The sequence below is a fragment of the Fundulus heteroclitus genome, chromosome 2, assembly GCF_011125445.2.
Source record: "Fundulus heteroclitus isolate FHET01 chromosome 2, MU-UCD_Fhet_4.1, whole genome shotgun sequence".
NCBI classification, from domain to species: domain Eukaryota; kingdom Metazoa; phylum Chordata; class Actinopteri; order Cyprinodontiformes; family Fundulidae; genus Fundulus; species Fundulus heteroclitus.
Genome location: NC_046362.1, coordinates 29,704,212 through 29,717,390, shown reverse-complemented (window position 1 = coordinate 29,717,390; position 13,179 = coordinate 29,704,212). Strand labels below are relative to the sequence as shown.

The window sequence follows — 13,179 nt, the reverse complement described above, 5'->3', positions numbered from 1 at the left end:
AGGAAAATACTTTTGCACCACCTCTCCTTATTATCTACTTATGGAGGTTCCAGAGGACTGTTACCACATGAAAAGCAAAAGCAGAAAACCCAGCAGCTTTTACAGTGTTGCTGTCAGGCTTCTGGCTGCCTAACACACAAGTTTCCATCTATTTTTTTCACCAGTTTTGGGGGAAAACGTCTAGTTTTAGTAATATCCCTGTAGTCCCATATTTTCTTCAATTACTGATGACTGTCTTCACTGTTACGATGCTGTGGGATCTTTTGTACCATCTCCTCAGAGATATCGTCACACAACGAGATCCTTTAGCCATCGTAATTTATCTGCAAACTATGGCTTTAGCTAAATGGGATTTAGTGGGAAGTGGTGGCCTGGTGGCTTAGAGCATGGTGCTCCTGGGTTTGAATGCCAGAGTCCTACTGTGGGTCCATGAGCAAGACCCTTAGCCCCAGAATCCTGGAACGACACAGTGGAAGAAAGGGATGGGTAAAATGCAAAAAAACTATTTCATTGGAATGCATGTTGCAATGACAAATAAAGACTATTATTAAATGATGCGCATCAGCAAAACTTAGAAAAATCTTCATAGGATAGATCAATTTAAGCATATGGTTAATCAGATTCCCTACACTACAGCCAAATCCAATGGTGGCTCATTTAGAATCAGAATGTCTTTTATTATCATGATACACATAGTGGCAACTCCAAACAGAAATATCAAAATATCAGTTATCAAAGATATCAAAAATACAGTCTAAACAAAGTGTCAGTTCAAAGGTGCTTACACAATTTAAATGTTTTATATATATATATATATATATATATATATATAAACATTTGTTTTTCAGTGAAAATGTACAGGATAAATGTAAAAAAGGTGAAAAGGTTCGGAAATTATTTGCAATGGTCTCGTTCTTTTTCCTCACAGACACTGAGACTCTGCACACTTGTGAGATCCACTGTAGCACTGTTCACACTGACTTTTGTGATTTTGTTTTTTGACTTGAGAACGGGGCCCATGCTCCACCTGAGAGCGGGGTTAAACACCAGCCAGGAGTCAACACACACATAAACACACCACCTAGAGCTACCTTGACCTCACGTTCCTCAATCCTGTCAAAGGCAAACAAAGTTTTTTTTCCTTTTTGGAGCGGTACCAGAATAGATTGCCGTACCAATCTCCCTGATTCTATTGATGGAAGTGTTTGTCAGTGTGAGAGCGATAGAAAGGCACTCTGAGAAAACTCCACTGACAATTTCTCACCAGCACCTCTAATGTTCCTAGAAAAAAAGAAAAAGAAAATGGAAGCGTTGACAGATTGCAGTGCTGAATAAATGCATGAATTCTCAAATATATATTCCCACAGCGCGGTGCTATTAGACATGAGTGCAGGCAAGTTATCAATCACTCCTTACAAACGTTTGAGACGGCTAACAAAGTTCTGACACATATTCTCACATCTTGCTGCATTCAATCATCCTTTTCCTTGAAAGGTTTTATTGCCCTGCAGTAACTATAGACGTACTACGGCATGAAAAGTGAAATCGCTTTTATAAATTACCTGAATATTAGTACAGTAGTTTGTTTAATAAAAGTCTTCACCTGACCACTTACCATGGCTGAAAGAAAGGTTTCGTCTTTTTTACGATTTCTGAACAACGGCCAAACAAACCTGAAATTCAGTCAGGTTATGAGAATTAATGAGCAAAAATGTCAAACTACAAATAGCTTTTTAAAGCACTTTTGATATGTTGCTTTACGTTATTGTTTCCTAATGGACTGATACAGCTTTGCTTTCTATGTGAGACTCACTGAACTGACTGCCTGGTTGCTTTACATATTTAGTTATACTTGTATTAATTGTTGCTGAGCACCATCTTCTGCGTCCTGTTCTGTTTTTGTTTGTTTGGCTGCTGTGACAATTTAAGTTTCATTCTGAGATTACTGAAGTACATTGATAAAGATGACTTAGAATATACTTTTTATAAACTGTAAACGTCTTATTTCAGCTTCTGCGATTTGAATTTGTCCCAACACCAAGTCATGAAAAAGCCTGCAGAGCTATTGGAAAACTCCAGTAAAAGCATCAGACATGAATGGTTATTAGACGGAGGATGTCTTTAGCGGACATAAGGGACAGCTTTAGTCAGTGCTTGGGTGGGGCCAATTAGAAGAACAGCAGGGCTGCACATCTGTCCAGGACTGCTGAGTATTATGAGAACAAGGCGGCACACGGGCAGGATGTCCAAGCCTTATCGTTATCCCAACCAGCAGATGAATAGAGGGAAACAGATGCAGACTTTCCCCCATCCTGTCTGCCACTTCCTACTATAGTACACCTACAGTGTGTGTATGTGCAGCAGATTTCTTGTACATTCACCATCGCAAATGAAAGTCATTGTTTAACCGTCTGAAGACTGCAACTGAACTCTTGCCTGAAACGTCTCAATAATTTTAAGTTATGGAAAGGTTTAGATATTTAGCTGTACTTTTACACAGAATGAATTTAGACAGCTGTCTATAAAACGATACGTCTCTAATGAAAATGAACGACAGTTTCTGCTGTCTGAGTCACTGTTGGCCACATACCGGACTCTTACTTGTAAATGGAATATATTGTTGTTGCACACATTAATCTGCCCATACACATCAAAACTAGTGACACATCCCTCTATATCGTAGCATTAAGGTGTTCTGCTCACAGGTGCATAAAAACTAGACCCATGCAGACTGCTTCTACAACACACTGGTGAAAATTGGGTCAGTCTGAGGAGCTCGATGAATCTAAGGTACCATATGTGCACGTGTAGACATCCACAAACGTGAATACATCTGAGGACTAATGCACTTTTGCATTGTAATATCAGAAATGAAGTTATGTAATGGGAGCAGTAAACCTTAATAGATCAAAGACACTACAGTACCTTGTATAACCTTGTTCTGGGTTATATGCGTCCATCAGCTCAACTCCAAATATTATGTAGTTACCATACAAATACCTTTATTGTAGGTTCTCTGTCATTAGCAGATAATATTTTCTCATCTGTATTCTTTGCAACAGTCTTACGTAACATCATTGCTCTGGCTCATCATGCCAACACCTGAACTACTTTCAGGAAGCTCCACATCTGAAGTGATTATTAATGCTTTGATCGGCTGCAGTTTTGAGCCGTTCTCTGGGTTAGATCGCCACACTACAAGAGTATCAGGTTCTGATGGGCTCTCCTCTGCTTTGCTCTGGAATGCAAGAATGTGATTGTAGATTAGCTCAGCCGGGAGGATGCTGGGAACGGTTGGAAATCATTAATCTTTTGTCCGGCTGTGGATTTTAAACTTTCACTGAATTCTTCTCATACATCGATTCCCCTTTAACAAAATTTTCACGCATGGTTTCAACAAGACAATTGTGAGCTGTGTGCGAAAACAACATTGTATCCAATTATTTTAGCAGAAAGTTCAGTGGAAATAAAAAAAAAGTGGTAGAAAAAAAATTACAATGATAACTGCAACCTTAAAGGAGCAGTAAGCAAAAAGTAATTATTTTAGGTAGAAGAGCTAAAGGTATCTTTTTAGATGAACTATGGTTAAATGTCTCACTGCGTTGATCTCCAATTTCTTGTTTACATAGTCGGGCCGGCCGCATGTGCACGTGAACAGCTGCCACTCAGGGCTTCCTGCCCATAAAATGCTACCGCCAGGCACAAAATGGTGGAGAGCATGCCCATTGGTTCTCTTGTTAACAGCATTATAAAGTAATGAGTTACTTCTTCACTAGAAATGTTCCTCTGAAAGGTGATGCTGTTTTGTTGTGTTTGCATCTCTCACAAATCACAGGAGCCGATGGGGGAGAAGGGGAAATGGGTGCCGAGTGCTGGAGCGAGGTAAAGACAGGTGTGGGTTGATACACATCTTGTTTTGGTCTACAGACAGTGCTCAAGCTCCACCTAGTGGTGACATATCAGTTATTGCTCCTTTAAGGAATATGACGCAAAGCCCATTTGAGAGAATAGGCGGACGCCCATAAGGCGTTGAGTTTGGCGCTTCAACAGCACCACACGCAAACGTATTGATAAAAAGAAAATCCATTTATAACTCGTCGTATTTTTAGAAATGAGCACAGCCACTCCAGAAAATGACTTGTTTTTTTGTATGAAAAATCTTGTTCCTTATAATCACGACCCCTATGTCAATCATGAGTGCATTGGTGACATACGGCAACGATGGTGGATTCCAAATGGCACCAGAAAAAAATAAAAAAATAAAACGTGCCAAATAACCTCAGGAAACTGGGATGTAAGCCTTGGTTAGATCCAGAACACACCTGGACTTGACACTCAATCTCCCATGATCCATTTGTTAGTTCTCCAAAGGTAAAGATCTGGCCCACTGTTCTACAATAAGGACAAAGGTCAAAATGCTCCAACCTCTTCCAAGGGCTGCAAATAAGATCCAACGGTAGTATGAAGATACCAGTCCCCTCTCTGAAAAACCCAGTCCACAGGCCAATGTGATTGTTTAAATAACCTTTTAGTTGCTAAAGTATCATTTCATATGTGTCAAACTGTATGTTTGTGATTCTTTAAACTTTCAGCATATGACATGGGAACATTTTTTGTGTTTGTGGTCAGCTGCCAAATATTCCTTTGTCTAGTTTCCTGGGGTTATTCTCTGGGTTTAAGATTTATTTTCTTTGAATCACAGCTCAAAGACAAGTAGCTGGAAAAAAAAAAAAAACGATTCCCATTTAAACAGTTTGCTCATATTTCTAAAACATTTGGTTCCAATAATTCTGAAAAAGCAAAACAAATCCAAAAGCTTTTCCTCCCTTGTTGATGCGGTAATGACATGCTACGTGCCTTAAATCCTTCATCTCTCTGCTTATCCCAAACAGCAATTTTCCTGCTGTGTTCTTCATGTGAAACATCACTAAGGCACGGCATTTCTCCCTACAACAAATCTTCCTGCAAAAACATCATGTAAGACAGTCAGAAAGCCGTCATGTCAATTACGCCTGGTTGTTAAAATTGTTCAAATATGTGAGTGTGTGTTTGTTTTGATTTCAGTATTTTCAGAAGCTAGCTTTAGCTGCAGGGAAATGTGAGCAAAGCTTAGCAGCATATTTCGACTCGAGTCCGAACTGCTTTGTTGTGCTTAAAGTTCAAACCAAAAATAGATTTTCGTTCCTGTAAACTGAGGTACAAAATCCCCACTGGTGGATTTGCATGTCTGAGTGGAAGTTTAATGTTTCTCACAGACTGAGCACTGATTACACAGTGACGTACTGAAACTTTGTGGCCAAGGTGAGCGCAGGTATGTGGCCTCAGAGTCCACCCCCACATTTCTGCAGCTCGCCTTTGATCCAGGGTCAAACCATGCCGAGGTCAGAGAACATTCCTCAGCTTTTAATAGGTGACTACTGGGATGTTTTACAACGCAAATGCAGATACGGTGCGACTATTTTTCTGGGGTAAAAAAGCTCCGTTATCAGTAGTTTTACACCGAATTAGACAACTGCAGAACGTGAAAGCGACAGTGGGGTTTTCATCTCATTAAACGCAGAGGAAATCCTCTGATGTAAAACCATCAACACCAGCTGTGACGCCATTTTTACCTCCCAAATAAAAGTCAACACTAATAAATCACTTGGATGTGGATGACTTACAGACAAGCATCGTCGCAAGCTGAATGCCATCAAAGCATGACGAGTTTCTCAAATGAGCCGTTAATCCACTGAGGGTGTGTTCACAGACAAAAGTAAATTTAAATGCAGCTCAGGTGTATTGAGATTCAAAAATATTTAGGTGTGGAAAATATTTTTTTATTTAAATAAACGGTCTGTGTGCAGGTAACATTTACCAGATACATCTGTGCAGAACCTGAACTTGAAGAAAAAGCCGCAACGGTAGTTTTATTACCATTAAAACATCAGCAGGTGTAGATTTGGCAGAGAAATTTAGGCGGTTCTTCATTTATCCAGCTTTTATATTATTGAATTATTGCTCTCAATATAAATATGGGAAGTTTAAGAAAATAGGTCTTTTCCAGTAAACATTTCCTGACGCTTGAAGCTTAATACATATATGCACTGCTTGAATGACATGTTCTCTAGTTTTTCCCATTTTGAAGAGTGGTCATGAGGAATGGGCTTCTGCCATTTCGTAATTCCAACCAGAATGGAAAATTAAATCTCTTCAGTCCTCTGGTAAAAGTCTCACCATTTTGTAAATAGTAAAAAGAGTCATTACAATACAAATGTAAAAGTGCTTTATCCTAACAATAAGGAATCCAGTCTTTCTTATTGTTTAGGTAAAGTCAACTCTTTTTCACTCAGCTGCTTCCATCAAATTTGAGATTTCAACACTTTGTTATTCAGTGAAGAGAAAATTTCCTGTATAACTGTTTAGCTTAAAAAGTCAAACTTTGAATTTTAGTGAACTTTTAGAAATGTCAGAAAAATCCACAGCTCCACCATCTTGTGGCATGTGACCTTTCCTCGGGACAGGAGAGTCTGTTTGACATACAAGATGAGTCAGGAGAAGCATTTGAAGAAGCCACCACAGCTCCAAGATACGATCTTAATGGCATTTTGACACAAAGAATGTATGCCTGTGACATCTATCAGCACAGTGTAGCTGTCTCGGATTAAATTTCATTTCTATCGTGAGGGAAGATAATTACACTGTGCAGCCCACAGTGGAAAAAAGCAATAACAGGACCATCACACGGTTACCTAGCACTACACCTAAAAAAACAAAAAAAACAAAACAAAGGACCATTCAGACCATTAAAAATATAAATTTTATTTGTTACATCTATTTAAGACAATAAAAGACTGTCAAACAAAAAAACAACAACATGAAACCAAGTGGTATCAAAATTACTGAAATGCATAGAGTTGACAATTTAAAACAAACTTTAAACTTTTCAGTTCAACATAATTTTATAAATCCTGTTTCACAACCTTCATATTCCTCTGCTATTTGTTTTTTAAATCAGCTTCGATTCTCTTGTGTTCCTGAAGGGCATACCAGTCTGATGTCTGGATGACAATTCTCTGGAAGAAGAAACAGAAGACAGACCCAAATGTTCAGTTTAAGTATATTTCTCAAGCTGAAAATTGATATGTTGTAGTAGTAATAATAATAATAATAATAATAATAAATAAATAAATAAATAAATAAATAAATAAATATATATATATAGTTTGTGAGGCCATTAAAAAATTGGCATGTTGAAAATTGCTTTTAAATAAGGGTTTTCACTAAATAAATACTTAAGTTCTGTATCCTCATTATTTCTTTGTAAGGACAGTTAGAATATTATCAGATTGAGCATGTCAGCACACCCAGATAATTTCCCAGTAAAAGCACATCAACGCAGTCTGCCACATGTACTTACACGTAATATTAAAGGAACTATAGCTGAATTTTTTGTCTGGTTAAGAAAAATGCTTTTTACACATTGTATTATGAGTCAAAAGATGTAATTTGATAATTGACTCAAACTCCACTGTCGCAGGAGTTAGGAAGTTCATCCTGTAACTGGCAGCTTGCTGGTACGATCCCCCGCTCAGTTGTTGTGTCCTTGGGTGAGACACTTCACCCGCATTGTCTTCTGGTGGTGGTCAGGGGGCCCGGTGGCGCTGATGTTTGGAAGCCTCGCCTCTGTCAGTCTTCCCCAGGCCAGCCGTGGCTACTAACATAGCTCACCACCGTCAGGGTGTGAATGTGGGGGTGAATGACTGTAGTGTAAAGCGCTTTTGGGTCGTCGGACTTGATAAAACGCTATACAAGTACAAGCCATTTACCATTTCACTGACTGCACGGTCGAGCAAATCCAGTCTTTTTTAGTAGGAATAAGCAGCGTAATTGGGGACAACTCGGGACGACTTTTCTCTGCCAATGGCACAACGAGGTGTGGAGCCATTGCTAAGCAGCAGCTCCTCCTGCTTGTCCATGGCAGGGTATGTAAACACAACAGCATGCATGCAAGTGTGAACCATTCACATAAAGTATTCACATAAAGAATAATTTTTCCAAGATGTTACCATTTACATCAAAGAAAACAAAGAAAAGTCCCTCAATGAAGCCTTGTTTCCTCTGGAGGATTGTGCACCAGCTTGGGGCACGTCTTTAGTCTCGTGCATGTCGAGGGTCTAAAAAAATTGATGGGGGCGGGGCTTACAGTTCAAACTGTTTGCACCGTTCAAATTTGTGCAAAATCAGGTATAGTTCCTTTAATTGCCTCTGCCCCTTCCTTCCTACCCACTGCTGCCATCCTTGTCCAGTCTCATCACTTCCTGTCTTGATTATTGTAATTCCCTCTTTGGTCTCCCTCATAATTCTCTCCATAAAGTTCAGCATGCTGGCATCATCACTCAGCCCCCTTGCTTCTTCATCACTAATGTCCTCCAACAGCTCCACTGGCTTCCGGTTCAGTTCACATTCAAGGCCCTTCACAACCTCACCCATACATATTTATCTGACCTCCTCCATGTTCCCACACCCTCCCGCTCCCTTAGATCCTCTTCCTCCATAAACCTGTCTGTCCCTTCTGGCTGTCTCACTACTCAGAAAAATTGATTCACTCCTCCATTTCAAATCACAACTCAAAACACTTCTGTTTATGACTGCCTATTGCTACTAGGCGGCTCGTCAGCTTCCGGCCGCTGACGAGCTTTATGGAAATGCTAGTTTCATTTTCTAGCAGGACTTGGCACAAGTCCACACTGCTAACATAACCCAAACCTACTTTAAAACCTACTAAATGTTAAAAGGTACCATATTTGTTAGTGACATTTTTATTCATATATTTTAAACTGTATTCTTTTTTTTCCTTTTAAAAGGTTTTGGATAGATTTTTAACTACTTTTGTTATGTCTGAGTTTTTAACACAACACTAATCATTTCTTTTTACTTTATCCCACCTATCTTGTTTTTGGGGCCAATATGATTTATTCCACACACAACACGATAACTTAAAAACTTCTGCGCACAAAATGACAGAACTACAAATGTTAGATTTTAGAATAGCCTTTTCTCAACCCATGGGATTGGTGTTTTACCTTGGCCTGTGCCAAGCTTGGATTAAACATCAGGGTGTTTGTGAATTAACTTATGATTAAAAAATATTGTTTATATGTAAGATGTGTTTTTTGGTCTGCATCTTTAAGTCAGTTTCAGGCTTATTTGTTTCAGTGTGTAAAGACTAATTAGTATGAGCAGGTTGGACATGGTGGTAGGAGACAGAATAAATCTGAAACAAAACAGCCATTTAGCATGACCAGCCTTCAGTGTGGTTTGACTAAAGACGAGTCTTTAAGTTAATTCAGTTGAAGACAGCACAATAGTAAAGGGGTCCTTGACACTGGCTCCACATTATGAAGCATGTAAGCAAGTCTTTGCAGACTTAATCGCCTCATTTTAAGCACCAAGGGACTGGGCCTCTTCACTTTACATGACATGACTACAGAATCAGAGGAGGAAGTTCTGTCAGTTTAAACAGCAGCATAAAAACACCATCAGTCATAGTTTGGACATTTTTCTCAAGCTTTTATTTCTGTAAAATATGATTCTCAACTAAAAACTAATGAAAACAACATTAAAGATCAGAATATTACATCTAATCGATAATGCCACCACCACCATTACTAAAAGGTGACAATACCTCTAGTTTACTACAAAACATCCTTGAACATCATTTATCTATGCTGACATAAGCTATCAGGCTAAACGAGCTGTGTTGGTAATTATATATTACCTCTACGTACTAAACAGTGCTGTTCACTATTGACACACCATTGATTATTTAAAGAACGTGGATACGAAATTATGAATATCGTATCTACTGTCAAACAAGTCCCAACAAACATACTGTGTGGGCTTGGAGACAACTTAAGGGGGCTAAGCTCAAATAAATGTGACGAGAGGAAAAAAAAGTGAGATAAAGAAGAACACCCACCTTTAGAGAGAGTTCAATTTTTATTTTTTTGGTGGTAGAACTAGCCAAGAACCTACTTAAGCTTTATCTTTTGATGTTTAGTCAGCGCTTCCTTTCTCTGAATGGCTGATTACTTTACCAACAAATGTCTTTTTGACAACTTGGTGACAAGGTCTACCTTTCAGAAACCGAGACAAAAGACTTGGTCATACATCAGCAACCTTTACAGCACCATCTCCCCCATCCTGTCCTTGGCAGGTGTTCACAGTACAGTATCAGATACAATCTAACATATGGGCATAGGAAGCAGGAGGAAGTTACTAAAGAGCTCTAGCATGACGGTTTGTTTAAAACATGAGAAGTATAGATCAGGGTAACTATCCAGGGCTTCTAAAACACGAAACTTTGCTTTATGTTCTTTTCTAAGAATGTTAAAAGTACTGACAAAATAATAATAATAATAAAAAAAAACACAAATTCAGCTGTCTAATCAACAGAAATATAATCTCTTCACGTGCAAAATCTTAATGGAAGGACAAGCAGAGGAGTTTCAGCAACTCAAACTGTTCAGTTTTTAGCATTCAATAATTAATTTTAAGCCATTTCTTTTGTATATAATGCACCTTTTTGTCGGTTCTTTTCAACGCACATCTGCTTGTAGAACCAGATATGTTGAGAATGGACAGAAAAAAGTGAAACACGACCATGTAAAAATAAATACCTCTTCACTCCCTCTGCACCAGAGGATTTACAGTGTACATTGTCCTTTTTTTCCTCCTGACTATTTCCTTTTATATTTATAAACTCAAGACGTTAGCATTACAGTCATTAAGGCTACGTTCACACTGCAGCCTAAAGTGACCCATTTCCGATTTTTTTTGCCCATATGCGACCTGTATCTGATCTTTTTATGACAGTCTGAACAACACAGATCGGATTTTTTCAAATGCGACCCAGGCCACTTGGATATGTGGTCCTGAATCCGATACATATCCGATCTTTTAAAATGCGACCTGTGTCTGTACGGCCGGGTCGCATTCATCCGACCTGTACGTCACGATACTCGACAAACGTCACTATTCTGCGTCCTGCTATGCAGAAGCGGGAAGAAAGACGACACCCATAGTGGACTACAATGAGAAGAGCAGTCAATGGACGGAAAGCTCTGGTTAAAAAATAAGTTAATGACCGCAAAATGCGCGCCAGCATTATAATCCATGTTTGCTTCCGCAAACACTGAGGACGCTTGCTACGTGTGATGTCATCACGTCCTCGATTGCGCATGCGGGACACTTAGGTCGAACGCATTCAGTTCACACAGGAGATCACATACAAGTCGCATATATTTGGAAATGTGAACGACCACCCAAAAATATCGGAATTGAGGATTAAGACCTGCAGTGTGAACGTAGCCTAACTGACTTTTCCATTCTTTTTTTTAGTCACTGCACAGTTTGATTCAGACTGAACCCTTTCAGTTTGACTGAAGATGGACATGTGTCCAGGGAATATTTCACAAGCAATAATTTTCCTTTTTTTCCAGTAAGAAATGATGTACTTTGTCGCCATGGAAGAAAAATTACAACTGTACCTTACAAAGTAATTTGTGGTCAACACATCTAATCTGCCTTCTGTGTAAAGCTGGCATGACGGGTTACTATTTTCTGTTCAGCTTTCACAAGACTTAGGTGTGGTTCATTCATGGTTCAACAACTTTTTACTACACTACGTTCTACCCGTCAGCTTTGTTTACCTTCCAAGATAAACAAAGGTGTGGATCAAAACTCATTTACTACAATAATCTGGTCTGGCCTTGATGATTAATTTGACTGGAGTCTCCAAAGTAGTTAGATTTGAATTTTAGAAAAACACTTTTATTTTTTTTTTAAACTGTACCCGATTGTAATTTTGAAGTAGACAAAATGTTCTTTCTGGTAAGGGGCTCTATAAAAAGGACATCACAAGCAAATGTAAATACATAAATAAAAAACATTAATGTGAGCCCATTCTAATTTTGACAACTGTCAGTTTTATTTAAACATAAGCTACCAGAAAACTTGTGGCTCATTACATCGTTCAGTTTTGAAGTCACAGTTTGGTGTTTTTTCTGGTATGGTTCCATTCATCAATTTATTTTACTTATTTAATTTGTCCCACAGTGAATTGCCTTCTACCTGCGGGAGCTGCAAACCCTTTACCTCCGATAACATTGTCAGGATTTTACATTGTAGCACTGGTACTTTCTGCAGTGTGGGTCTGTGCCAAATGTACCAAAAATTAAATCAATATTTCCATAAATTGCCAGTAGAAGGACTGACGAATTGCTCTAACCTTTTCTGGTAGATGGCTACATTGACGTTGGACTTCAGAAAATTCAGTGAACCAACATCAGCATATGACATGACACCCCAAATCGTCACTGACTGTAGAAACATCACATTGGACTTGAAGCAAAGTGGATTTTGTGCCTCTCCTCCAGAATCTGATACCTTGATTTCCAAATGAAATACAAACTTTACTTTCATCTGAAAAGAGAACTTTGGACACCGAGCAACAGTCTTGTTCTTTTTCTCCTTAGCCCAGGTAAAAAGCTTCTGATGTTGACACCAGGAAGCGACATTTGTAGCCCGTGTGTAGGATTTGTCTTTGGGGAGTAGCTATTGAAGCCCTGATTCCAGTCTCATCCCACTCCTTGTGAAGCTCCCCCAAAATCTTGAATGGTGCACCCTTTCCTAGTATACTTTCTTCTTCTACTCTGCCTTCTGTGAATATGCTTGGAAGCAGCACTCTGAACAGCCAAGTACTTTAGCAATGACCTTTTGGGCGTGCCCTCCTTGTGAAGGGGTCAGTGACTGCTGACTTGACAGATGTCCAGAAGATAGTCTTCCCAATGGTTGTGTAGCCTACTGACTCAGACATAAACCGTTTAAAAGCCCAGAAAACTTTGCAGGAGTTTTGAGCTCATTAGCTGATTATGATGTGAAACCAGGAGTTTCTAATATGTAAAGTTTTCACAATAGTAAAATTCTCATTCAATTCAATTTAATTCAATTTTATTTATATAGCACCAAATTATTAAACATGTCATCTCAAGGCACTTTACAAAATCAAGTTCAATCATATTATACAGATTGGGTCAGATTATACTATATACTATATTATCTGTAAGTCATAATCATAAAAATTATTAGAAATAAAGGCATGACCTATTTCACTCTATTTGTAATGAATCTTTACAA

General features: G+C 38.8%; 1 protein-coding gene across 1 annotated transcript in view; it reads right to left on the bottom strand.

Moving 5' to 3' along the window:
• Positions 1 to 6,786: 6,786 nt before the first annotated feature.
• The window catches only part of si:ch211-266k8.4 (rab GTPase-activating protein 1), a 70,042-nt gene continuing 63,649 nt past the window's right edge, over positions 6,787 to 13,179 (bottom strand). The window contains exon 15 of the mRNA XM_036124558.1: positions 6,787 to 7,055. Coding sequence (XP_035980451.1) covers positions 6,989 to 7,055 — 67 coding nt within the window. The 3' untranslated portion in view covers positions 6,787 to 6,988. The remainder of the gene's footprint in view (positions 7,056 to 13,179) is intronic.